This window comes from Carettochelys insculpta, chromosome 31, assembly GCF_033958435.1.
Source record: "Carettochelys insculpta isolate YL-2023 chromosome 31, ASM3395843v1, whole genome shotgun sequence".
Taxonomy (NCBI): domain Eukaryota; kingdom Metazoa; phylum Chordata; order Testudines; family Carettochelyidae; genus Carettochelys; species Carettochelys insculpta.
The window spans coordinates 9,694,240-9,720,290 of record NC_134167.1 but is presented as its reverse complement, the minus strand read 5'-3'; the positions used below and the strand labels follow the sequence as shown (position 1 = coordinate 9,720,290).

The 26,051-nt window shown below is 42.0% G+C and overlaps 2 protein-coding genes across 4 annotated transcripts; one reads left to right on the top strand and one right to left on the bottom strand.

The window, feature by feature from the left end:
* Positions 1 to 1,047: 1,047 nt before the first annotated feature.
* On the top strand, positions 1,048 to 16,512 carry POLB (DNA polymerase beta). 3 transcript variants are annotated; one of them, XR_012642942.1, is made up of 15 exons: positions 1,048 to 1,175; positions 1,265 to 1,322; positions 3,905 to 3,971; positions 4,376 to 4,450; positions 5,390 to 5,448; positions 6,462 to 6,511; positions 6,844 to 6,895; positions 7,541 to 7,595; positions 7,705 to 7,777; positions 9,055 to 9,125; positions 9,736 to 9,822; positions 10,860 to 10,924; positions 11,916 to 12,055; positions 13,951 to 14,148; positions 16,385 to 16,512. XR_012642942.1 is itself a non-coding variant. In XM_074981644.1 (14 exons), exons 1-14 carry the CDS (start codon positions 1,115 to 1,117, stop codon positions 14,043 to 14,045), a joined length of 1,008 nt encoding a protein of 335 aa, XP_074837745.1. In that variant the 5' UTR covers positions 1,048 to 1,114; the 3' UTR covers positions 14,046 to 14,849. The 3 variants fall into 3 exon arrangements, 1 of the variants encoding a protein (XP_074837745.1); XR_012642943.1 differs by having other exon boundaries at positions 16,397 to 16,505; XM_074981644.1 differs by lacking the exon at positions 16,385 to 16,512 and having other exon boundaries at positions 13,951 to 14,849.
* DKK4 (dickkopf Wnt signaling pathway inhibitor 4) lies at positions 14,197 to 23,054 on the bottom strand. The gene is made up of 4 exons (XM_074981645.1): positions 22,944 to 23,054; positions 21,811 to 21,961; positions 19,126 to 19,260; positions 14,197 to 16,631 (listed from the first exon to the last, which is right to left on the bottom strand). The coding sequence occupies exons 1-4, from the start codon at positions 23,052 to 23,054 to the stop codon at positions 16,381 to 16,383; spliced, it is 648 nt and encodes a 215-aa protein (XP_074837746.1). The 3' UTR covers positions 14,197 to 16,380.
* Positions 23,055 to 26,051: the final 2,997 nt, after the last annotated feature.

Sequence of the window (26,051 nt, the reverse complement as noted above, 5' to 3'; positions counted from 1 at the left end):
GAAGAGGTTTAGTGGTTAGTGCATTCGCCTTCTAAACCCAGGCTTGTGAGTTCTATCATGGAAAAAGGGCCTTTCAAGGATCTGGGACAGATTAGATTAAAAAAAATCTGTCAGGGATAGTGATAGGTCCTGCTGTGAGTGCAGGGAACTGGACTTGATGACCTCTTGTGGTCCCTTCCAGCTCAATTTGTACGTATTTCCATGTTCCAGGAGGCAATGCCAGGCACAATGGGGCTCTGAGCTGAGCAGTGCCAAAGCTCCAAACTGGGGTATGGGGTGGAGGAGAGTTGGACCAGCCTGCTCTTCTGAGGAGAGAGACAACAAACTAGTTTTTCTTCTCTTGAAAACTCCAGGCTAAATCTCAGCCTTTAGCCATGTAGGAGAGCAGCCAAGGCTTCCTGCAGAATTGGACAGACTTCTCCCCTCCTAGGCATGAGGGAGCAGGTGTGGGCTGCACGTGTGTTTTCCTTTTCGTCTGGATTGTTTCGTACACCCTCCTGCCAACACTTGGAAGAGTGAAGACTTGAAAAGAGGTCCATCCAGAACACATTACTGCATCCTTCACGACAGCACTGCCGTGCTCAAGTGAATAACATCAGGGGTAAGCAAGGTGCTTGCCTTCACCCCACGGGAATGACCTCGAGATGTAAGCTTTGGCTAACCCACATCCAGAGCGTGTGTCTGTTCAGTCTCCGCCAACATTACTGTCTCTCCTTATAAAAACACTTGTCTTGAAGCCAGGACCATCCAGGTCCCAGAACTACCTCGTTGTGCGGAGTCATTCCTCCCCTGGACCCATGATATTGGGATCCTGGGTGTAAGAAGAATCAGGGGTCTCACTGCTTGAGGGAAACCCTACAGACCTGCTGTGCCAACGTGGGAGCCTCAAGCCACGTGGGTGCTGAAAAAAGCAGTGCCACTCCCATACTGCCTCGCGCCCCGCGATGGCTAATGGGAGGGGAAGTACCCACAATGCGTCTCGTCCTTGTGTTCTTTCCTGCCGGCGGGGGCGGGGCCGAGGCAGGAGGCTGTGGCTTGTTGCCTCCTTTCCCCGGAAGCGGAAGTTGTGTTGTCGCTCGCACCGCTCCGCCCGCACCGGGCCTGCGGGACCGCCATGAGCAAGCGGAAGGCGCCGCAGGAGAGCCCCAACACGGGCATCACGGACTTTCTGAGCGGTGCGTGGGGTGGGCTGCGGGGTGGGGTGGTGGTGAGCCGACCCGGGCGGCCGGAGTGCGCTAAGCCCCGTGTGTGCCTGTCTCCGCAGAGCTGGCGAACTACGAGAAGAACGTGAACCGGGCCATCCACAAGTACAACGCCTACAGGTAAGCCTGTCCCCCGTCCCCAGGTCCCCGCTGGCTGGGCGACCCGCTCGGCCCGGCACTGCCTTCGCCGCCGCGTCAGGGATGGGACCCTCTGGGCGCTCTGGTGGCGTTTTGGGGAGCATTAGGAGAAGCATTTCCAGCACGTTTACAGATGTTATTATTCCCCTCTAGTGGGCACTAGTGAGGTCACATCTGGAGTGTTATGTCCGGTTCTGCACACACACACCCCTTACACAAAGGACGTGGATGCATTGGAGCAGGTCGAGTGGAGGGCAACGAAAATAATTAATATCAGAGACGAAGCTGAGTTAGTCTGTGTCTTCAAAAACAACAGGAAGTCCTGTGGTGCCTTATAGACTAACTAAAGCACATGACCTATAAGGAGAGGCTGAGGGATCTGGGCTTATTTAGTTTGCAGAAGAGAAGAGTGAGGGGTGATTTGATAGCAGCCTTCAGCTTCCTGAAGGGGAGCTTTAAAGAGGATGGAGAAAGGATGGTCTCTGTAGTGACCGATGGCAGAATAAGGAGCAATGGTCTCAAGTTACAGAGATGGAGGTGTAGTTTGGATATTAGGAAAAACTATTTCACCAGCAGGGTGGTGAAGCATTGGAACGCGTTACCAAAAGAGATGGTGGAATCTCCATCCTTAGAGGATTTTAAGTCTCAGCTTGACATAGTTATGGCTGAGTTGATTTAGTTTGGGTTGATCCTGCTTTAGGTGGGGGGTAGACTAGATGACCTCCTCAGGTCCCTTCCAGCCCTAGAATTCTATGTTTCTATGATTTATTTGGGCAAGGGGACATTTCTGAAGGGGGCTGTGTGCTGTGTAAGTCAGTGCATAAAGTGGCATCTGGTGTGCTGTACTGAGTTGAAGAAGGATTCCTATACACAGCCATTGTACAGCAAGGTGTCAAGATGCAGATTTTGGTTTGTTGGCAAATAGAACAATAATATAAAATGTTTGAAAGTCAAAGTCATAAGTATCCTCATGAGCCAAAAAGCCAGTTTCTGTCCCTTAGTCTGAGTGGAAAATGACTGTATAATATAGTTGACAGAGTACAGTATTGAAGGGTCAACAGTAAATTCTGATAGATACCTCTACTGTATAGTAAACTCCCAAAATGCATGACTTTGAGTTGCTCTTATCTTGTGTTAATGCAAGTTAAGCACAACCTGAAGCTGCTCTGTGGCTGTCTGCCTGCATGGCTTCCCCAGTTGGGAAAGCTGGGCAGACAGACACCCGTACTGCTGCGGCTTCTCCCTGGTTTTCCCCAGCTGGGAAAAGCCATGCTGCAGCTCTCTGCAGGAAGCCAGGGAGAAAGACAGCCTCACCTTGCTTTGTTGGGAACCAGGAAACTGACCAACAATGTGCTGGTCAGTTTCCCAGCTTCCACTAATTGAGAGGAGGGTGGAGCCAGGAAACCACCTGGTTCCAGGCTCCCCACCTCACTGTGGGAGCCAGGAAACTGACCAGCACTGATGCTGGTCAGTTTCCCAGCTCCTGCAAATGGAGGGAAGCAGAGAGCCAGACTGCTGGCTGGTTCCAGCTCCTTTCCCTCCTGGAGCCAGGAAACTGACTAGAGCTGGTGCTCTCCTCACTTTCCTGGGTCCCCTGCTTTGCGTGGGAAATTTGACTTAGGTGGGGGTTGCAAGAAGGCAATCCCTTAGTAAATCGTGGGTCTACTGAATAGTAACACCAGATTGACAATATGCTATTAAACATCATATATAATATACAGTAAGCATTGACGTAGACTCAGGCAATGTCTACGTTAGACATAGAAATCAAGCGCAGTTACACAATTTCATTTACGCCGGTTGCATAGCTAAAATCGACACGTGTGATTGATCTCCATGCCTATCTATACAGGGGAAGGTCATTCTCCCTTTGACCTTCCTTATTCCTCACCTCTTGCGAGGAGCACAGATGTTGACTGATCCCTGAGAGTGTCATTTCGTGTGTGTGCAAAATCAAACCCTGGAAGAATCGATCTTCCACGGTAGTGTAGATGTAGCTAAAGCTAGCCATTCTATGAACTTGTTTAATATAAAGTTACTAATGTATTCCAGTTTCATTTAGGCTTTTTCTTCATTTCTTTTTCCACTGTTCATTTTGAGAGAAACTATTTCACATAAGTGTTTTTGGGTTTTTTTTCATATTTTTCCAAGCTGGTCCTGGGTGGGGAGACCAAAACAGAAGAATGGAAAACATCAGCCCCTTTTCCCTCTGAAAATATTTCATATGGCTAAAGGGTCTTTTTAACAAGACGCTTTTGTAAGTTTGTTGCATTACGGTTGACCTTATTTACAACGGTCCATGTATAAATCCTTTATGTTAAAGGATATAATCGTGTTACTGGTTGCTTTGAGGAAAATGGTGTTCAGGTTGTTGTAAGAGAAGCTTTTTTGTGAACTCTTATTCCTGGTGCACGAGAAAGCGGGGTAGTTATGCAGTGCTATTGTTCCAGTATGGTATCACGCAAAGTGCACTATGTGGTGGACATGTGCTAAATCTTTGTCTTTATTTGATACTGTTCATTGAAGGTTGAGAAATGACTAGAACTATCATTTTTTTTATATAGAAAAGCAGCTTCTGTTATATCAAAGTATCCAAGCAAGATAAAAAGCGGAGCTGAGGCAAGGAAACTGGTAAGTTATAAACCAGATGATCATTTATCCAAGTTCTTATCATTTTCACAACTGAATTCCATTTTTTGTGTTAATATATTGGTGCATTATAGTATGGTAATTCCTGAGTTTTGTCAGAGGTTTTAATTTAGTACTGGAATTGTAAATTTTGCTAAAAGCCTACTTTGAAATTTCATTTTATGACAGAAAAAATAGTCTGCTTCTGTTGCTTATAAGGTTGCTGCTTAAAATTCTGAACATTAGCGAAAGCATGGCAGCTCTTCTGTCTCCCAGGTATCATCTTGTAAGTTTGTGCTTATTTTTGCAAGTTTCTGAATTTAGTTTATCTGTAATACTTGTGTTGCTAGTTATCCTGAAGATAAAATTTAGATTTTTTTTTTGTTGGTTCCTTTTTCCTGTTTTAGGAAGGAGTAGGGGCTAAAATAGCTGAGAAGATTGATGAGTTTTTATCCACTGGAAAACTACGTAAGCTTGAAAAGGTGAACTACTTTTTTTCTCTGTGGGCATTTTTCTTTGTATCTTTCAAGATTTTCTGCTAACTCTATGCAACTTCTTTACTGTTTCTGGAGAGGCTGGGGACAAGTAGGAGGGACATGCCTGTAGAATACTAGGGGAGTATAAAGAAGGAAATAGGGTATCTAAAAACAAACCAACAAAAAAGAGTCCTGAAATAAAATTGTATGTCTCCTGAAATATTTCAGCTCCTCACTTGCTGCTGACCAATCTGTTTTAAAGTCGTGTAGTCCTTGTCTTTGGAAGGCAGGATGGGATCAGTTTGCCTGCCAGCCTATTCTGACCACCAAATTGACGAACTGGGTTCTCATGGAAATATGATTTTTTAAGTCAGGACCACCTTTCTTAGTCTGTACAGACACGGAAAAGAAGCCTGCATGCAGTTGTTCCACTTGCACCTTAGTTCTGACTTGCAGCAACCTCCTCCTCTTTTTCTGAATTTGGGCTCACACATCTCTGCCAGTGCATCTAGAATCTGACAAAGTATCTCTGTGTGCTTATTTCCAGTGTATAGAATTTATTTTAGTATAATCATGGGTTCAGCCAATACCTTTAAAAATGCAGTTGTAAATCTTGAATGCACGTCAGCAGAAACTGAAAAAGGCTTTTTTTCTTCCACTAAAATACTAGCTTTACTTAAAGCCTTATAACATCTGCCTGAGCATCAAGTGCTCTTGTCTGGAAATGAAAACTAATTCTTGAGCCAAGGACTTGCCACTGAAATCCACATGTTCAGGTTTCTCCTGAACAGATCTAAACAATCATGGCATGAGTCTGTGATGTGTAGGTAATGGATCAGTTCTAAAAAGGCTACAAGCCCTTTCCAGAGTAGTAACTCACTGAGTAACTCTGTCTTCCCGTGACATTTTTTTCAAATGAATTAGAGACCCATCTCTTTTCTCCAGATTCGACAAGATGATACAAGCGCATCTATCAATTTCCTGACCCGAGTTAGTGGCATAGGGTAAGAATTTCTTTTGTATGATTCTTTCTACTTGAAGAGTTTCTAACCGCAGTGTAGAGCTAGAAGATCTGAAGAAACAATATAAAGACTGAAGGCAGGCCTATTCTACAGGGTAAGGTTGGATTAAGGTATGTAGTTCCTGCTGTTGTAATTACATAGTTAGTCAACATACCTTAATGTGTGCTTCTGCGCCACCTATTTCAAAGGAGGTCTGATGGGATCCTGTGCTCTGGTCAACTTCCCTTGCCCCAGTGGGGGCAGGCGTACCACAGTTGATGGGGGTGCACTGTAAGTTTGATATAATGCACCCCCACTAGGCACACTTGCATTGAACTCTGGAAGATTGACCCTGCCATGGTCCATCTTTCCTGTAGTGAAGGCATACCCTTAACTGTCATGAACACATCCAAACTAAGTTATTAGAGATTCAAGAGTAGCCCAGGAGAAATGGAATTGCAGCAAAGAGATGGTAGTCCGTGGCTTCCATGTGCATGAATTCACTTGCGTATAACATAAGGAAAAGAGGCACAGCCAAAGACAGAGCCTTGCGAGATGCAGACAACAACACGCATGGAGAGATGGGAGATTCCAAAAGGAATCTGCATGAGGCTCCTGGAGGTGTTGGAGAAAACCAGGTTAAGGACAATCCACTTTAGCCTTCCCATAGCAAACTTTTTTTTAAAGTGGGTAACATTGTTTTCTTATGTGTGGGGAAACCAAGGCACAGAAAAATTAAGTGACTTGTCCAAATACTGCTGGCGAGCCAGTGCTAAAGGTCGCTTGAGTCCTATCCTCTTCCTGCGTTTCCTGGTGCATGCAAGCAGTGTGGGCCAAGTTGAAGGAGAATGTGAGAATGAATGTAAGAAATGGCTTTGGTACAGGAGAATGATGATAAACTTTGGTATAATTTGTTAGTAAATTCTGTTGTAATGTTCTACTATTGGATATGACATTTTCCACTAGAGAGGTTTCACTGTCTCAATTTGGTTATGAGGTGCCCTGTCCCTTTGCAGCCCTTCTGCAGCTAGGAAGCTTGTGGATGAAGGAATAAAGACATTGGAAGGTGAGTGATCATAAACTTTGCTAATTTCAGAGTGTTTGATAGTAAATCTGAAAAGATTATTACAGTAGACTCTCAATTTAACAGGCCCCTATTTAATGGGCTTTGGAAGGCCCTTGCAGCAAACACTGGGTTGAGAGGTGTGTCCTGGCAAAGGGGCATGATTTTAGTAGCTGATACTGCATGCATTCCATTTTACAAGGGTGACAAAAACTTTTATTCTTTTGTTTCTCTTTCAAGTTGCTATTGTCTGAGTGTTCTTGAGTTAAATCATCTTTACAATGTTCTCATTATCTATTTGCGAAAGTGATTTTCTGTTGTTCTGCTTCTTCCAGATCTCAGGAAGAACGAACACAAGCTGAATCATCATCAGCGCATCGGGCTGAAGTAAGATACTTTTCATTTTCATGGACGTAGTTACTTAGCTTCTGTTTTAAAAAAGAAAAAAAAATCCTTTAGTACATTCTTTAAGGCTAAAGCACCCATAGGTAGCTGTGCTTGATGTATTCTTGTGAAAGGTTTAGTCAAGCTCAGCCCATCCGCTTTTGAGTTACTAAAGGTGAGGGACATGCAGATTTTTCACTCGGGATCTGAAATGTTTCTGGATCTCTGAGAGCCTGCCTTCTGGAAAAGTTTATGGCGTGGGTTGCCTCTGACCACTGTCCAGGGACAGCTCCTCACTTGCTGCTGACCAATCTGTTTTTAAAGTCGTGTAGTCCTTGTCTTTGGAAGGCAGTGGAAGAAATTCCTGATATGATATTCCGGAATGACAGCATTACTTCCTGTTGCCTCTGAACTCAGCTTTAATGGTTGTTAAAGAGAGAACGTACAGCGATGGGAATACATGGAGTGCAAGTGACTATGAAACGGAATTGTGTGATCACTCATTTACTTTGACTGTCTAAGTTTATTATTTTCTAATCACTCCATTTGAATGTAAAATGTACAGTGTTTTATCTAGTTTTTGCTTGTTTGATTAAACTTTAAGTGCACTACCTTACCCATAGTCCTTCACCTTTTTTGTCGGTATAGATATTTTGATGACTTTGAGAAAAGAATCTCTAGAGAGGAGATGTTACAGATGCAGGTAAGATGGAATCTTCCTCAACAAAGTGAGGTGGTGAGAACAAGTGAAGAGTCAGCTCAAATGACTTAACCTCTTTGGTTTTTGTTTTTTCTTTTTTTCCCCTCAACAGGAGATTGTATTAAAAGAGATAAAGAAACTGGACCCCGAATATATTGCTACAGTCTGTGGCAGTTTCAGGCGAGGTTGGTGCTCCCCAATACTGTCACATTTATATTATGGTTCTAGGAGCCAAAACTTCAAAATAACTGTATTAGGGACCTTAAGGTTTAATTTGTACTAATGGATGTAGTTCTTAATGTGAAGTTTGTCACACTGGCCAGGTGGAATTAACTTACTTCTTGCTCTTTGCTTAGAGTAGTTTGCATGTACAAAGCAATGGGTGCAATATAAAAAGAATCCCAGTGGGATACTGTGAATTTTAACACCAAAGAATGAGTAATTCCTATTTCAGGAGCAGAATACAAGTTTAATAAAGCACTTTAATTTTCTTCTGGCTGATAGAGTCCAGATAGTTTTGCCAGTCTAGAAAAGCCACCTGTCAGGGCTACAGTAAGGCTCATAAAATATAGTCATCTGACTTGACTTTAATCACTAAGCTAGCCAACTGTCAGAGCTCTAAGCATTCTGCCCTAAGTTGTATCAAATGTAAGTGGATGCACATAACAGAAAATATTCAACAGGCTGCAGCCCAGAAAGACACTGAATGCTTTTACAATCCGTTGCAAATTGGGTTGGGTCCCTTATGTAATTCTTAGTAGTTGCGCATGAGGGTTGAGATGTTGATGGGGCTGCCCCATTAATCATAGACCATGTCTACACTTTCTGTTCACAGAACTTGGGTTTTGTTGACAAAACCCTCACAGCGTCTACACAGCTAAGGTGCTCTGTTGAACTTGGTTTTGTCAACAAACTCTCATCACCCAGCAGAGTTATACCTCTCTCTGTTTGGGTATAGGGCCTCTGTCGACGGAGTGCCCTTGTAGATGCTTCTGTCGACAGAAGGCTTCCGGTTCACCGGGCAGCCCTGTTTGCAGAGCTTGCAGTCAGTGATTCTGTTGAGAGAGCGGGGAGTCCGGCTTCTCTCTGTCATCAGAGTGGATTACTCTTTCAATCTGCTTGTATGTGTAGCTTCAGTCTGTCAACAGATGTCCTATCGGGAAGTCTCTGCCAACAGTGACATCTGTTGGCAGAGGCTTTCTGTGTAGATGTAGCCATAAACATGTACCATTGGAGAGACTCACAAGAGATCATCCTTGTGCTGTGGCAAGGCTGAGTGTATTACATGCATTTCTCCTGACAGGTGTTTGCCTTACCTTTTATTAAGAACCTTAGCTATTCTGTGCTAGTTCTGTGGCTAGAGGAGCCTCTGTTTTCTTCAGCACTTGTATTCAAACAACCTTCCATGGTCCATTCTTACCATTTACAGTGAGGGTTTCTTTTTCACTTTTTACTTTTTCAGGTGCAGAATCAAGTGGGGATATGGATGTTCTCCTGACCCATCCAAGTTACACTTCTGAATCAACCAAACAGGTGCCTGTCTTTCTCTGTAAACTATGATTTAGAAGCTGAGTTCATAAACTTTTATCAACAGATCATAGAATCATAAATTTCTTTGCATTTGGGTTCGTGTTACAGGTTTTTGCATTTATTTCTTGATGCCATAGTTTAATAGGAATCCTGGATGCATGATCTAAACATAGTTATTTGAGATTACGTAAACTTGTCTTCACGTGTTTGGGAGTTGCATGTGTTAACCGTTTTGTGCCTTTTGTTTTGCCTAACCATTATATACACTAAAAAAATTCCATACATGATACATGGAACACACTGTGTGTGGGCGTGGCTCAATAGCTAATGCCTTCGCACTGCTGTGAGGAACATAGTTTATTTCCATCTCTTGCTCCTCAGGCCACTACGGAGTTAGTACTACTTCCCTCTGAGGAAGAGGGCATGATCACTTTTGCCTAATGCTGTAAAAGTGCTCCACAGAGTTGACAGCACTAATAAGAGAGCTGCTTGTTTACTGGAATGTGCTTGCTATCTTTCTTACATATAAATTGATTGTAGTTTTCTTTAGCCTCTTTCTGACATAATATTTCATTTCACTTTGTTTATCGTTAACATTAATTATTTTTTCTAGCCAAAGCTTTTGCATCTAGTTGTAGAACAACTGGAAAAAATCCACTTCATCACAGACACCTTGTCAAAAGGTGATACGAAATTCATGGTGAGTTTTCTCTGAATATTTCATGTAAAAAGCAGTATCTCTGTGACATGTACAGTAAATATAATACTGTTACATATCTGATAAAGGAAAGTTTATACAGTAATGCAGAGTAATAACTGGCTAGTAATACCATTTTATTGTAGGGAGTTAATGTACATCTGTGCAGTAGCTAAAGGAGACAGAACTTTTTTTCCCCAAGAAACATTTTATTCCATTGTGTTTATATTACAAAAAAAAAAAGTGGCTTAGCTACATGTGTGGAAATGTTCATAATGAACATTGTTTCCTTTTGTATGTTAATGTGTAGCTTTGCATTGTTTACTTTGGGGGAAAAAAAAGGAAGAAAAAAAGGCAGGGGGGAAGTGGGAGCAATAGTATGTAAGGAGTGCAAACTCTAAATCCATCCCCTGGTGACTTCTTATCGGAGTTTGTGATATACTAATGTTCACCACATCTTCATCCACCCTATCAACTATTCACTTTCTGATTCCTTCAGTGCTGATCCACCCTTTCCTGTCCCATGAGCCATTACACACCTTTTTAGTAGAACTGCCACACATCTCTTAGGTCAGTATGTTCCCACCTTGCTGTCACTGACCTCCTTCAGCCAACCCCAGTGGTGATCCTGAAATTTGTCTTGAATTCACAATTTGGTCTAGTTAACCATGTGTTCAAGTGAAATTGTCCAAGATTCAGAGGGATCATCTTCTGATATGATAATTCCCTCAATAATTCCCTTGGTTACCTGAAGATGTAGATTGTTCTGCTTTGCATTTCTGTATCATCCTCTTCAGTTTTAAATGCCAGTTTCTGGCACATGAGAAGTTAGTGGCTAAGCTCAGACAGCCTTGCTATGAATTTCACGTCTAAATCAAAGTAAAGGGGGGAAAAAAACCTCTGGCTTGACTTTCAGAAATAGGGCATTCCTCTTAAAAAAAAAAAAAAAAAAAAAAGTTCCATCTGAAGTCAACCATGATGTGCGTTTCAAAACTGTTCCATTTCATTTTATAATATCCCCTTTTCTCGTTCCCTTTTAGGGTGTGTGTCAGTTGCCGAACAAAGAAGATGGAGCCAGTTATCCATACAGGAGAATTGATATCAGGTAAAATGTAAATGGAATCTGCCTGCGTCCTGAGGGTTGAACAGACATTTGTTAAAACATCATCTAAAAAGGGGTATTTCCCATAAATCTGCCTCTTTGTCTGCATCGTACAAAACGGGATGTTAAACTTCCATAGTATAAGAGAGAGAGCCAGCAGAATGTTGTTTGAGGGGGGTAAAGGCAATATTCTGCATTTCATGAGGATACGTAATGCACATTGGTAGATATACAGTAAACTCTTTCATATCTGACATTCTTTTATCCGGAACTCTCAAAAAACCAGCATTTTAATCATAAGTAAGTTTTGGTTATATTTTCCATAAACACAGTATAGGGAAAGTAAATATAAATTCAGTATAGGTTTACAGGGTACAATACTACTGTTGGCGAATAAAGTACTCAGCATACATTTTTGTTTCTTAATATCTAATCTTGTTTTTCTTTGGTGTTATGCATTGCTAGGTATACCTCTCTGTTATCCAGAATATTTAAATGTCCAGTAACCTCCCAGCCCCAGGGTTGCTGGATATGAAAGAGTTTACTGTAGTTCATTAATAGAGTGACTTCATTCTTCGGTCCTTCACCCCAAGTATAGAGTAGACATTTGGTAAGAGCCCTCTAGAATGGGGGTATTTATCATGATTCCACCTCCTCATGTGAATCGTACAAAATGGGACTGCACAACTGACTCTGCTTCATGATAGGGCTTTTATGAAAGTGGTATGTCCCACTCCCTGACTGCAAAGCAAGCCTGGTTCCAGAACAAGGCTCTTCATTGCTGTCCTTCACTTCCAGCACCTCTTGAACAGAGAAATTTGAGGGTATTGCATCCTAATTATTGGTAATAGTTGAATAGTTCTACGGAGTCCTGTAATATGGTGCCAGTAGAACTTTGGAATTTGCTGTAACTGGTAATAAAGGCTAAAGAAACCTGCCCCTTCCATGAATTAGAGCTGACTTGTTACTGTGCTGCTTTGTTCTTTCACTCTAGGCTGATCCCCAAGGATCAGTATTATTGTGGGGTACTGTACTTCACAGGCAGTGACATATTCAATAAGAACATGAGAACTCATGCCCTGGAAATGGGTTTCACAATCAACGAGTACACAATCCGGCCCTTGGGAGTTACTGGTGAGTTTGATCTCTGTGCAAAGTGCTCTTTCTGGTGTGTCTTGTGCTGCTCATTAGGGGTACTTGGGGTCGGAAAGCACCTCACCACTACTTCTGCTTAGTGTGAAGTGGTCTTGTCGCTGCATGCTGTAGCCCAGCTCCTTGTAACCGAACCCCCCGGCCATATGAAGACCACTTTCCCGACCCCCACAGATCTTTTATTGTGCAGGTTAGTAATGAGCACGCACTAGTCTCCAGAGGCTCTGGCTTGCACCTTGCAGTGTCTCACTCCTGTCACTGAATACTGAGAGAAATTAGTAGACTCTCCCCAAGGTACCAGCATAAGTGCATTTGTTTGAACTGAGGGTCGGCTCCTATGTAACATTTCAGCACTGAATTTTATTGTAATGAAAATAATCATAAGTTTATCACCAGAAGCTAAGATTTAAGAGATAGTAAGGCTGATAGGGGAAGCAGGAAGGGTTACGTATAAAATGTGTTTCATGGAATTAGACAGGCATTTTACTGTGTTTGCCGAAAGCAGTCTCCCAGCAGTGCTGGCCAGCATGGCTGAGATCACCTTTCATGAATGCAGAAAGCACTGCCTTGTTGGTTCCGGACTGAAGGACAAAGAGGTGTCCCTTTTGTCGTCTTCTAGTCTTCCAAATTGATGGTTTTGTCCCCAAAATCAGGGTGGCCCACTGTGATTCAGTTTCTGTTGTCTCCCTGTTCCTGTTTACTCCATGTATAGATTTGGCTTACATTATATTGGTTTACAATGCTTAATTTACATACCCAACCCCATGACAGATGAATAAACTTCCTTTGTTTGTCTCAGATTCATGGAACATGGTTTTTAAAATTATTTTCAGCACATATGCACAATTCCTGAAATATCATCCCTACTTAGTTCTTGCAGTATGACATGCTTTTATTAGACACCTCACTTGACTCTTTGGCTATAGCCTACAAAAGCAATGTGGTAGGACCAGTGAGTTTGTCAGGGCTGCCAGTAGTTCTTACAGAACAGTGAACTCTTTACCAGTTGGTGATGAGGGGTTGTTAGGCTCACACTTGCCCTGAGAACCTGAATGTTTCAAAGGCCATTGCCAAATGCTACAGTTATATCTGACATCAGAGACCTACCTCACCTCAAGAGGCAACTTGCATCTACCCTGTACCCAAGCAGCACTGCCACACAGGGTATCCCTGTTCCAGGTCTGCCTGATCCAGCTCAGTAGAATTCTGACGTTTGATTTCAGTGAGAACGCCACCTCACTATTTGTGCCAATCAGAACAGGCATCTGTTTTCTAGCAGTTTAACAAGACTAGCTCTCTTAATTGGGTTGAGATGAACATACAGTCTAATTTTAACGGATGGTCAGTGTTTCCTGTAAGCTGGGCGCTTGTTCAGCCGCTCAGCAGAGAGTCAAATGCTACCCATCTGCATAGCAGAGCAGAGCACCCTCAGCTAGGTAGTGCGCATTGACACATGATTCGGTGCACAAAATGTTTCGCACGTGTGTATAAAATATCTGCACATAGGACCATTGGTGATGGTGTGTATTCAGAAAACTGCATTAGGGTGTAAAATTTTAGGACAGACAACCCTGGGTTGGGATACAGATTTGCTGCATTTTACAGTGATAGGTTTAACACCTTGTGATGTATTTGTCAGGAGAAAAGGGGATTGCATAGAAGTTTGGGGTTTTTAGACCTTATCTAACTATGAACTAAATTCATATTTTCCTTTTTCATTCCTTCACGCAACTTCTTGGCTTTCAGATGTCAGTCTGTTTTTCCAACTAGATCTGCCCTTGCTTTATATATGGTGTCTGTGCAGCACTGCTAATCTTCATAATGCCTAGCAAAGCTGCTGCTGTTCACCTGGTCTGTCGTCTTTACTATGTTTACAGGAGTTGCTGGAGAGCCTCTCCCAGTAGAGAGTGAAAAGGACATCTTTGATTACATACAGTGGAAGTATCGAGAGCCAAAAGACCGGAGTGAATAACTTGCTGTCATAGGTCCACTACAGTGCTCACTTTTGTATCGTTTCTGAATAATCATCGGTTAAGAATAGATGCATATTTATTGCATGAATGTTACTTCAGAAGGTGTGTGTTACTGATAGTTTTTAAATGAATTCCATGCAGTAAAGTGTGTTGTAAAAAGTAAATCACCTAATATTGCAACTTGAAGACTTTCCTTTTATTCAAAAATCCCTTTAATACAGACTTGTTTTTATATAAATTTTAATTAGTCCCTTTGTGAAGGTGCAAAGTTAAATCTCAGTGCAGCTGAAGAAAAGCAGCTCCCTCAGGATAAAATTCCCCATTGATTAAATTGGGAATTGGTCTGGATTTTGTCTTCTAGTAATAAATAGTCTGCCTTTTTCTCCCTGGGGTACTGGATCTCTGTTCAGGAGGCACAGTTGTTCTATTATTTCCCCTACAGTGTTGTTGCTCACCAAGGATAGTTACTATTAGTGTATTCAATGGTGGCTTTTACAAAAGACCAATATATTTGTCATAAATGTGTTCACATGGTGAATATTTTAAATTGTGTGCCAAATTAACAGATGCAAAATAATGAAGCAAAAGTCACAATATCCTCTCGTCTCTGATAGTAACAACACAAGATCATGATCACACTCCTCATGTAAAGAGAACTGCTTTTTAGTATTGATACATTTTGATGAAATTTTGAAAGCAAGGTCAAAATGGCAGACTTCACAGGCATGATGATGTTCTGTTAAAAAGCTGAAAGCATCAGGTTTCTGTTGAAAAATGTTGGAGAGCCATAACAGAAAACTCAACTCTATTATTAAACATGACAGATGAACAATTGTATAAGAAAACTGTTTGGTTTAATAGATATTGCTGTACGTTAGAATCATAGCACTTAGAGAGGGAAAGGACTGGCAGAGAGTCAAGTCAATTCCCATAGGTCTTCACCTCCTACCCTGACCTGTAATTATCAAAACAAAAAGCAGTCAAGGGGCACTTTAAAGACTAGTAAAATAGTTTATTAGGTGAGCTTTTGTGGGACAGACCCACTTCTTCAGACCATAGCCAGAGAGCTATTTGACTGCTTTTTGTTTTGATAGTGTATAGACTAGCACGGCTTCCTCTCTGTTACTATTGACCTGTAAATGTATCCTCTAAACTGGCAGCACATTCCATCTCAGTGGCGACTGTTTAAATGGCAGGTGAAATGTTATATTTTTAATTATACAACCACTAAGTAAGTTGGTACCCAGAGCACTTTTTGAAATCCTTAAATGAGAGGTATCACAGGTTTTACATTCACAGCAATTAACATTCACTGTGATATCAAATACTACAGAGAGTGAATGAACAAATCATACCCCTTGTGCTGGCTAGGGACAGTGTAAGTTGCTATATAACTTTCCTTGGAACCCCCAGTTGTGACTGGTTCACCACTTTCTCAAATACCATTGGTCTTAATGGTCTAACTGACTCTATAGAACTACAGGGTTTAGTACAGGTAGGGAGAAGTTTACTGAGTGCATATCAGGAGACAAAGATATTTTGGATGAAACTTCAGAAATCCAGGTCCAGTGTGGTTTGTGTTGACATTGAAGATCCCAGGGGATTTTTGGGGAGAATAGTTGTCCAAAAACACTAAGAACAAAAGATTTTCAGTGTTTTGTGTGTCTACTACCTTTTGCCCTAGGTAAATCTGTCTCTTACATTGGTTCTGCTCTGTGAATAGTTTATGAAGCACTTTTTGATGGTAATTGACATTTATATATGTGATTCCATCATTTGATTCTGAGATGGAGCCAGAAGCAGAGACAGCTTTCTTTTGTAGCTCTGAACTTCCTAGGAATGTTCAGGAAATAATTTGAAACTACTGACAAATTGTAAATGCTGAAAAAGAATATATTAGTTCCTTTAGTAATCTTTTAAATTTTATTTTTAGTAAATGACAGCATAGTCGGGAACCAACTGGAGAACTTTACGCTTTGTATAGATGCTACAGCTATGATAGCTATAAAAAGGGATCCTAGATAGGCTGAGAGAGCCAACAAAAAGGTGTTTTATCCCTTGTGCTCTTGCAAAGTAGAGCAAGTCTGTAAGTGTCTGATATACCTACTTGGTGCAGTCTCGAGGATGCAACAGAGTTGTATGGTATGTGAACAAAATATATATCTTGGGTTGCCCTGAGTTCAGATCTTACTTTGAGCTAGATGTTTGCTACAGTGCAGGGCTCCATTGGCCGGAGGAAGTTTAGGAATAATTTTAGAGACTAGTGCATAAATTAACTATGGAATAGACAGCGAATCCCATGCAGTCCCTGTGGATCCAGTGCTTATTGGCTCTTTAGCTTCTTTGGCAGATGTTTAAGCGAGACCGTTGGGGCATCCCAATGACCAGCGATCGGCAAGACAAACCAGGGCCACAGTCGCAGCGCTGGAAAATTGCTGGACCTTGAGCAACATCTTTGTTTCCCCGGCGGGAACAGACCAGCCCTTCGGTGAGAACTGGCTTACAGATTTTGGTCCAGAAATGGCGAGCACAGCAAAACCCAAAGGCACAGTCTGATGTGCGAAGACAGCTTTCTCCCTCTTGACCTGCAGCAAGCAGAATAAAACGTGTAACGTACCCCATGTCTCTCAGGTACTTGGCTTGAGTGGTGGGCACTGAGGCAGCGGCTCAGAGGAAAGTTGCACTGAGTGTGACACTGAGGACTGGAAGCAGAGAGAGGTGGGTCTTGGTTCAGACCAGTTCTGATTGCCCCACTGCGGAAAGCCCTCTGTCGTCCCCTGTTAAGACTTCTCGCTGATTACCAGCCTAAATATCCACAGGCCCAATGATGGTTAAACATCAGTCACAAGTGCGGACAAGGCTTGCAGGATTCTTTCGGGTGAGGCTCTTTTTCCTAAATGATAAAGATCTTTGGGCTCCTAATTCCTCCCAGTTCTATCATTTTGAAATCAATCTGCTTTTTTCCACCAAAGAAGTTAGCTAGTGTGGTGCCTGTGGAACATCAGTTACCAACAGTTAATGGCAACTACTGTTATAGGTGTATTTTTCTGTTACTTTTTAAAAAGCTGCATTGTCTGCAGATTGCACATGTAAATTATCATAACTGGAACGGACCTTGAGAGGTCATCTAATCCAGCCTGCTGCACTCATGACAGGATTAAATATTAGCTAGACCAACCATGAGAGGTGTTTGTCTAACATGTTGTTGAAAATCTTAAGTGATGGAGATTTTACAGTCTCTCTAGGTAATTTATTCCAGTGCTTAGCCATCCTCACAGGGCTTTTTCCTAATGTCCAACCTAAGCTGCCACAGCTGCAGTTTGTCCATTGCTTCTTGTCCTATTATCACAGGTTAAGGAGAGTAATTTTTCTCCCACTTCTTTGTAACAACCTTTTCTATGTACTTGAAAATGTTCTCTCTCCCAGCCCCGCCCCACATTCTTCTCTCGGAGGAGGCTGCCAGGGAGGTCTTGGTGGGAGGAGCTGGGGAGACTGTGAGAGAGGGCAGGGAATCGGGACGCTTATCTGGCACAGCTCCTATGGGCAATGGAAGGGAACAGGTGGTTCCATGTAGCCCTGCACTTGCAGGCACCACCACCCAGCCATTCCCACTGTCCATTATTTTCAGCCAGTGGGAGTGGCAAGGAGGCAAGCACCACTAGGCACATGGCTTCAGCCAGGGGAAAAGGAAGAACAGCAGCCTGCATAGTCATTCACCCTCTTCCCAGAAGGCAGAGCCACAGCAGATAGGGGGCTGTAGGGGCTGCAGTGGGTACTGTCTCTTACTCCAGTAAAGCAGGAAAATTGCTTCTCATGTCTTACATTCTTGCCTCTGTAAGCATTTCAGTAACCTCATCCTCCCTTCCTCAAACAAGATTACATAGCTGATTCTTTGCTTTGAGAGAATCATATGACATTTCCTGTAAAATGGGGATAATGATTCTGACCTCTTAAGTGCTTTGAAATCTGCTGATGAAAAGCACTATGTAGCAGGTGGGTATTACCTGTTTTTCGATGCAGGCAATGTGCTTGCCATTGTATTAGGCCCAATATGAGGAGAACCTCTAAGAGCAGTATTCTAACAGAACTTCACATCCTAGCAGTGACCTGTTTAGAAAAATGAGCTAATTTAACAACGGTGATTTCTGAGCATGAACTAGAGCTCCCAATTTAAATAAATGGAGACACATGGCTGCATGTTCTACTAACAAAGCCTGACCTCTTCCCAACCCTTTGCTAGTCATTAACTAACAAAGTTGGTTTCTGACATTTGAAAGGTGATTAGTGATGAGCTAAACAGATCCAGATTCCGTGCTGCTGCAGCCAGGAGTTGGGAAGGACACAAATGTAGTTGTACTCCAACTTTGTGGCACCTGTATTCTAGAACTGCCTGGGGTTGCACAGGCTGCAGTAACTTAAGCCTGGCTGTTTCTAGCTCAATGGGGTGGTTGGAAGCTGGGAACAGCCTTGCAAAAAGATCTCTTCAGAGAAGCCATCTGTGCCAAGGGTGGAAAAGGCATTTCCAGATAAAGTAATTAAACCAGTGTTCTGGCTGTTTTGCACCACCAGAGCAGGGCCCAGAATCTAGTCAAAATATTCCCAGTAAGTAAAGAGACAAAGAGGGTGAGACTCTTTTAGGGACCAACTTCTGTTGGTGAGAGAGAGAAGCTTCTGAGCTTATGGAGAACTTGAATATCAAAAAATTTTACCTTACTTGTCTTGTTTCTAATATTCTGGGACTGACATGGCTTCAACAACACTGCATCCAAACCTAGTAAGTAACCCAATTTATATTTTTATAGAAACAAGATTTTATCGGTTTGTTTCTTAAAAAATCCTGACAATTTAATATTCAAAATGCCTAATTCTGAAATGGGCACTGGGAATTAATGTGGTTATCCCCAATGCATAATTTTATTTCTTTAATTTTTTTATGCAATAGTATTCTAGGGCTCTTTTCCTTCTCCTCATGGAAGATTGCATACGCACACTTCCATATCTTTTTCCTTTTCTAGTAGGGAATACATTTCTCCTCTAGGATTAAATGTACTTATTCCCCTGCTTTTAAGAACATTTTACCTTTACTGCTTTGAGATCTGACAAGTCCTCTTTTGGAGTTGCCTTCTTGGATCTGATGTTGAGTTGCAAAACCATCCTCTTTGTTGGTCCTCCTCCCTTCCGTTGGGGCCACCTCTTCAGTCTGGCTGCAAACATCTGGTACAAAAGTGGAAGTGCCGTAATTATGGGCATAAGTGGGGTGGAGGGGAGAGGGGGAATGGGATACAGACATAGTTGCAAGTGATCTTTTATACCAGATATGAAATGGATCCTTCTGTCTCTTTCCCTCCTACATCATAACTTTATGCTTTTATAAGTTCATACCTGAATAGAGTTTTAAGGCTAACAGGGACCATTATGAGCATCTAGTCTGACCTTTTGCATAACAGGCCATAGAGTCTCATCCAGTAACTTGTCTGTCAGCTCAAGCAGAGCTTGTAAGTCTATAGCACAACGTCTTGGAATGGTATCCAGTCTTGAGTTAAAGAATTCAAGTGGTGTAGAATTCACCATGTCCCTAAGCAAATTGTTCTAATGGTTGATGAGCTTAGCTTAAAAATTCGCACTCTGTATTCTGACTTTTTCTAGCTTCAGTTTCTAACCATTGAATCTCGTTGTGCTTTTCATCTGCTAGAGTAAAAAGCCAGATGTCTACTGTCAGAATCCTTTTTTCTATATAGGTGGTTATAGACCATGACCAGTTTAGCGTGCACTAATCGAACTCTGGGAGATAGGCTGTGGCAGGGTTAATCTTCCCTTGTAATGAAAAATGCCCTAAGTCAAACATGTTACAGAAATTAAAATATATCATGTCAACGCAGCTATATCAAACCAACTTGTAATTTCAGATGCACACTTTTTTTTTTTTAAAAATCTGCCTTCTGTAAAACCATGTTGATGGTGATCAATTGCTACCATCCTTTAATTCTTTACTAATTTGGATCTCCTATCGTCCTTTCCATTCTTTTACATGAAATCAATGTCAGACTGGCCTATGTCATGCTAGTTACGCTTTCTAAACACTGGCGCACATGAGCTTATTTTCAAATCCTCTGGAACTTTCCAGTATTCCAACACATGTTGAAATCATTACAGTAAACTCTTTCAGCCCAGGACTGGGAGGTTGCCAGATATTCAAATATTCTGGATAATAGATAGGTATACCTAGCAATGCATAACACTAAACAAAAACAACATTAGATGTTAAGAAGCAAACAAAAAAAATGTATGCAGAGTACTACACACAGTAGTATTGTACACTGTAAACTTATACTGTATATGCTATATGTCTTTGTTTTTACTTTCACTATACTGTACTTATGGAAAATGTAACTAAAATTTGCTTATGATTAATAATGCTGGTTATTTGAGAGTTCTGGATAATAGAATGCCAGATGTGGAAGAGTTTACTGTATTAATGGTTCAGATAACTCTAGCAATGCTCTTATTTTATTTTTGATGCTGATTATCCTGACAGTTTCAAAAATATTCAATAGTTGTTGTTCCTGCTTACTGAAGGAATAGAAAAGATGTTAACATGTCATCTAATCTCTATAATATCTTGTGCTACAGTGGACCCTCAGTTACCAACACAAGAGTTATGAACAGACCAGTCAATCACACACCTCACTTGGAACTGGAAGCACACTATCAGGCAGTAGCAAAGATGCAATAAAACACAAATACAGTTTACTACTGTGTTTAAACTACTAGTCAAAAAAGGGGGAAGTTTAAACAAAGAGATTGGACCAGGTAAGGAAACTGTTTCTCTGCTTGTTACATTTAAATTTAAGATGGTTGAAAACAATGTTTTTCTTCTGCATAGTAAAGTTTTAAAGCTATATTAATTGAATGTTCAGTTATATTCTTTTGAAAACAAACATAACATTTTGTTCAATTCCGAACAACCTCCCCTCCTGAGGGGTTTGCAATACCGAGGTTACAAATACAGATTTATTACTGAATGTTTGTCTTTTTCTATCTCTTTCTTGGTAACTTTAACATTCTTATCTGATAGCAGGCCCATGAAATTGTTCAGATTCAATTTGTTACTGGTATATTTAAAGAATTCTTCTAATTGTCCTTAACCCTACAGGCCAGATTTCTTCCATTGCCCCCATTTATATATCTTTAGTATCCTTTACGAACTGTGTGCAATTTCTAATTATCAGTTTGAACTCATTACGATCAACTCGATTAGTCTAAGGCCAGGTCTACACTAGGAAGATGAGTGTATTTCAGATACACAATTCTACCAATGGCAATTGTGTAGCAAGAATTGACTTATTTGAAATTGACTTACCTGACCGTCTTCAGTGAGGAAGGTTGATGGGAGAGTTTTTCTCCCGTCGACCTCCCTTGTGTCTCACAATAGCGAGGAGTACAGGGGTCGACTGCTATTGTTAAGATGATTTCAGGTGTCTGTACCAGAGGATTGATCTTCCCAGTAATGTACATGTTGCCTAAATGTGTTCAGCTGCATGTAGGGAACTTTATTTTACAGATGCCTTACAGTAAAGATAATTGCTTGGTTTAATTGCGCGCCCCAGCATTTCTTTACCTCGAGATTAGCAGCAGGTAAGGGAAAACAAAATTTTTAAAACTAGCACTGACCACTTTTGCATTTATGGATTTATAATCTTTATGGTATAGTTCGAATCTTTACCAGTCTTTAAATATCACAGACACTAAATCATGATATCGTACCATTTACACAGATGGTCCCTGGGCAGCACATAGCATTACGCTTACATCTGCCTCGCAACCCACGACAGGTAGCACAGAAGGGTGCTTCATCTTCTGGCCGGAGGCAGAATTTGTTAGCGTTACAGTCCTGGTCTGTTACGCACTGTGAACTCTACAAAGACAAAAAAAAAAAGAGAATTCCATAGAGTGGGGAAGGCTCTTAAATCAGCATTTAGAGTAGAATGTATATTGATTACACCAAAAAGCTACTGCCCCCTTCACCCATCAGTCCAATATGTTTGTGGAAATAATCTTTCTGGGCTCTGGTCTATGATCTCCTGTTTGATTGTGAGCTCTTGAGGACAAGGGCTGCACCTCTATCCTGTATTGGACCCTGCTCAGTTGTGATCTTCAGCACATAACAGTAATATCCTATGAACAAAATATTTTCAGAGTAGCCCTTTGTGCACAGTTGCGTTTGTTACGTGAGACAGTCGTGTAACTAGCTAATATCACTTCCCAGATCAGGACTAGAACCTTCACTTGCCCAGTTCTGCACTCAGTGTTAAAGCATAATGCTCTGCTGAAGAGCTGATCAGTGCTGAAAGGCTGCCACCACTTGCTCTTCATTGATATTTTAATAGAATGATTTCTTGATGTCATTCCCCTTCTTCCACCTGACTCTGTATTTCAAATATCTCCACCTAGAAATATAAAACAGTTATGGCAATATTAGAGTTCTATTTGCTATCCTATCGGTAGGCCTCTTTGGGTCAGAAACATATTCTGTGCACCTCTAACTACACTAATACTTTGAGCTAAGCACTACTACAACCAGTCTTCCCTCTAATTTTTTCCATTCAAAGGTGGAATGAATTTTATGAGTAGCGAGACATATGCAGATGTGCACCACCAACAGAAACACATGTGAGCAGCTATGGGCACTCTGCTAATCAGTTGAGTGGCACCTGAATCTCTCCTGGGAAGCTGCCCAAGTGTTCAGCTTACAGGCAACACTGGTTGTAACTCTTCCATTTAAAAATTGAAATCAATTGTGAGGTTTTGGGGTTTTTTTGCAAAATATTGCAAATATTCTGAGATCTTTACCCTGGGAAATGCATGTCAGGCCCCCAACCAAGCCCCAAAGCTCTCACCTTCCTGGTGCCCTGCACTTCAGCTGAACTCTTGATGGCATTGTAGTCTAGGACGAGGGCGGCCAAAGGGGAACAGACCCAGCTGAGCCCCAGGAGCAAGACTGCCACCATTCTTCAGGCAGGCTGATCTGGGTTTCCTCAGGGAAGTCTACAACACTTGCCAGTGTTGTCTGAGAGGAAGCTGAACCTTCAAAATAAATAACACAGACTTAGCAAATATGGAATGTTTATGAATCTTGCAAAATAAAACTTCTTGAATAAAATTCCTTTTCTTACACTTTACATCTCTAACCTAGGTGGAAAAATCTGTGGAGGGGAGCTCTGTCCTTCTGAGTATTTATAGCCAAAGTTTGCTCTGTTTTCAATCTCCTCCTCTCCCCTCATTTCCTTCCTCTTCAGCCCACCCAGGCTTTAACAAATCTCTTTAAATCTGTTTGATCAATAGTTCAAAACAAGGATTCAACAGAATGAGTGAGGGGTGGGCAGCAGCAGCAGCCTCTCCTCAGGGGCTGAGCCACTATTAATTACTGCATATCAAAGTGAGTTCAAAGAGACAGCAGAAGAGCAGGATGTTTATACCAAAGGCACATGGCTAATCACCTGCATTTCCTACCTTCCATAATCCCTTTGCAAAATGGTTTGTTCTAAGATCTGTTTTCACAATAACTGCTCTGAAAAAGAGTGATTCATGTTCATCAGTCTGCCAATTACTGAGCATTTATTTTGGGTATTGTTGGACTGCAAAAAAAAAAAAATCTGGTTATCTCTAGTATCCCATCACAGTTATCACTGGGTTCAAGGCAGCTGCCTAAATAACCCTAGCTTGAGTCAAATACCTTAAGGAAAAGCTTTCCTTCTTCCTCCTAGAATAGAACTGTTTGAAGCTAGTGTTCATTTAGAAAATTAGGATATATATTTGCTTTGAACTTGACTTAAGATGGGTGATTTTATGCTAGTTGTAAAATCACCGAATATTTGTTTTCACAAAATTTGATTGGTATCTTTACTGGCATTGGTATCACATTGCCCTACTTTCACATAATTGAACTGGGAGTCAAGAATTCCTGAGTTTAAATTCTAGCTGTATCACTGACTCTCTTTGTGGCTTTGGAATAGGTTATGTAAACTTTTTGCCTGTTTCCCCATTATTATAATGGATTTAACACCTCTTTGGAATAATGTATTGACAATATATTAAATAGTTAATGTTTATGCAGGACTTGCTTAAAGCTATTAGCCATGACAGATATATCTGGACTGGAATTCATCTCTTCATCCTTTCTCAGATTTTTCTTTAATGTTCTGGAGTGTTAATTCCTGCGGCTCACATCTTTTTTTGAAGTGCATTTCCACAGCTGTGCTACCCCATCATTGGTGTTTTAGGTTTCCTTGCTTTGTAGCCCAAAGTGGTTTTCAAATGTTGCCTATGTCCTTTACATGATCAAAATGGTATTTCCTAGGAAGTGGCTCCTTCAAATGCCTAATGATTTAGATTATCATCCTTTTTTGCATCACAAACTTACATTTCTCACAAGAATATTCAAGGATAGCTAAAATGCATGTGGTTTTTATTTTAGGATAATTCTTCCTGAGGTGAGCAGCGTCCCTCCCTTCACATGTGGCTTTCCCAGGGTCTATTCTTGTACTCTGCTTAGGGAAACACTTCTCCTGCGGAGTGGCATGCATACCATTAAGAACAACAGTAGTGAGAACAGGGGGAAGAAATGTAGTAAAATCTTGTGCTTTCTTCAGATGCTTTATTTCCCTTCTAACCCACAGTTTTTAATTCTGCCCTAAACAGCTCCTTTCCTTCACCCACCTACCAACTCTTGAGCATTCCTGCCACTGTTCCATACAATCATCCATCTTCACAGTAGTTTGCACCTGGTATGGTAAGAAAAAAAGATCTTATGCATTACATCCTAACTGTCAGGGTGGTTAAACACTGGAATAAATTGCCTAAGGCGGATGTGAGATCTCCGTCACTGGAGATATTTAAGAACAGGTTGGATAGACATCCATCAGGGATGGTCTAGACTGCTTGGTCCTGCCATGAGGGCAGGAAAATGGTTTCAGTGACCTCTCAGTCCCTTCCATTTCTGAGCTGTGTCTACACGTGCACGCTACTTCGAAGTAGCGGCACTAACTTCGAAATAGCACCCGTCGCGGCTACACGCGTCGGGCGCTATTTCGAAGTTAACTTCGACGTTAGGCAGCGAGACGTCGAAGTCGCTAACCTCATGAGGGGATCGGAATAGTGCCCTACTTCGACGTTCAACGTCGAAGTAGGGACCGTGTAGACGATCCGCGTCCCGCAACGTCGAAATTGTGGGGTCCGCCATGGCAGCCATCAGCTGGGGGGGTTGAGAGACGCCGTCTCTCCAGCCCGTGCGGGGCTCTATGGTCACCGTGTGCAGCAGCCCTTAGCCCAGGGCTTCTGGCTGCTGCTGCTGCAGCGGGGGATTCATGCTGCATGCACAGGGTCTGCAACTCGTTGTCGGCTCTGTGTATCTTGTGCTGTTTAGTGCAAGTGTGTCTGGGAGGGGCCCTTTAAGGGAGCGGCTGGCTGTTGAGTCCGCCCTGTGGCCCTGTCTGCAGCTGTGCCTGGCACCCTTATTTCGATGTGTGCTACTGTGGCATGTAGACGTTCCCTCGCTGCACCTATTTCGATGTGGTGCTGCGCAACGTCGATGTTGAACATCGACGTTGCCAGCCCTGGAGGACGTGTAGACGTTATTCATCGAAATAGCCTATTTCGATGTCGCCACATCGAAATAGGCTACTTCGATGTAGGCTTCACGTGTAGACGTAGCTCTTGTGTTCTATGATTCCACTTTGTTGTTCCTGACACAGCCAGTAAGAGCTGTCAGAATTGAAGCTGTGGAAGACAGTCCCTTTTCCTAGCTTCCACAGAAGTGCTAGTGTCACTTTCCACAGGGTCCCTAAGTCTGGCCGGCAAGTATGTAACCTTGTCTATAGAGAGTGTTTGTTTTTTAGCAATTCTCATGCTATTAGTTTAGTCCTATGGTAGATGCCTGAGTGCTGGAGCAAAAGTGCAAAGATTTCTGACTGTCCTCCATGAAAGCCAAGGCCTCCGTCTACGTGCTG

What these genes read in the sequence shown, in the direction of transcription:
- POLB (XM_074981644.1), top strand. Translation starts at nt 1,115, where the DNA reads ATGAGCAAGCGGAAGGCGCCGCAGGAGAGCCCCAACACGGGCATCACG. An exon ending in CACAAGTACAACGCCTACAG is followed by an intron (nt 1,323 to 3,904) that starts GTAAGCCTGTCC and finishes TTTTTTATATAG; the next exon opens with AAAAGCAGCTTCTGTTATAT. An exon ending in AGGAGATGTTACAGATGCAG is followed by an intron (nt 7,596 to 7,704) that starts GTAAGATGGAAT and finishes TCCCCTCAACAG; the next exon opens with GAGATTGTATTAAAAGAGAT.
- DKK4 (XM_074981645.1), bottom strand. Translation starts at nt 23,054, where the DNA reads ATGGTGGCAGTCTTGCTCCTGGGGCTCAGCTGGGTCTGTTCCCCTTTG. An exon ending in AAGTGCAGGGCACCAGGAAG is followed by an intron (nt 21,962 to 22,943) that starts GTGAGAGCTTTG and finishes TTGTCTTTGTAG; the next exon opens with AGTTCACAGTGCGTAACAGA. An exon ending in AGGGACCATCTGTGTAAATG is followed by an intron (nt 19,261 to 21,810) that starts GTACGATATCAT and finishes CTTTTGTACCAG; the next exon opens with ATGTTTGCAGCCAGACTGAA.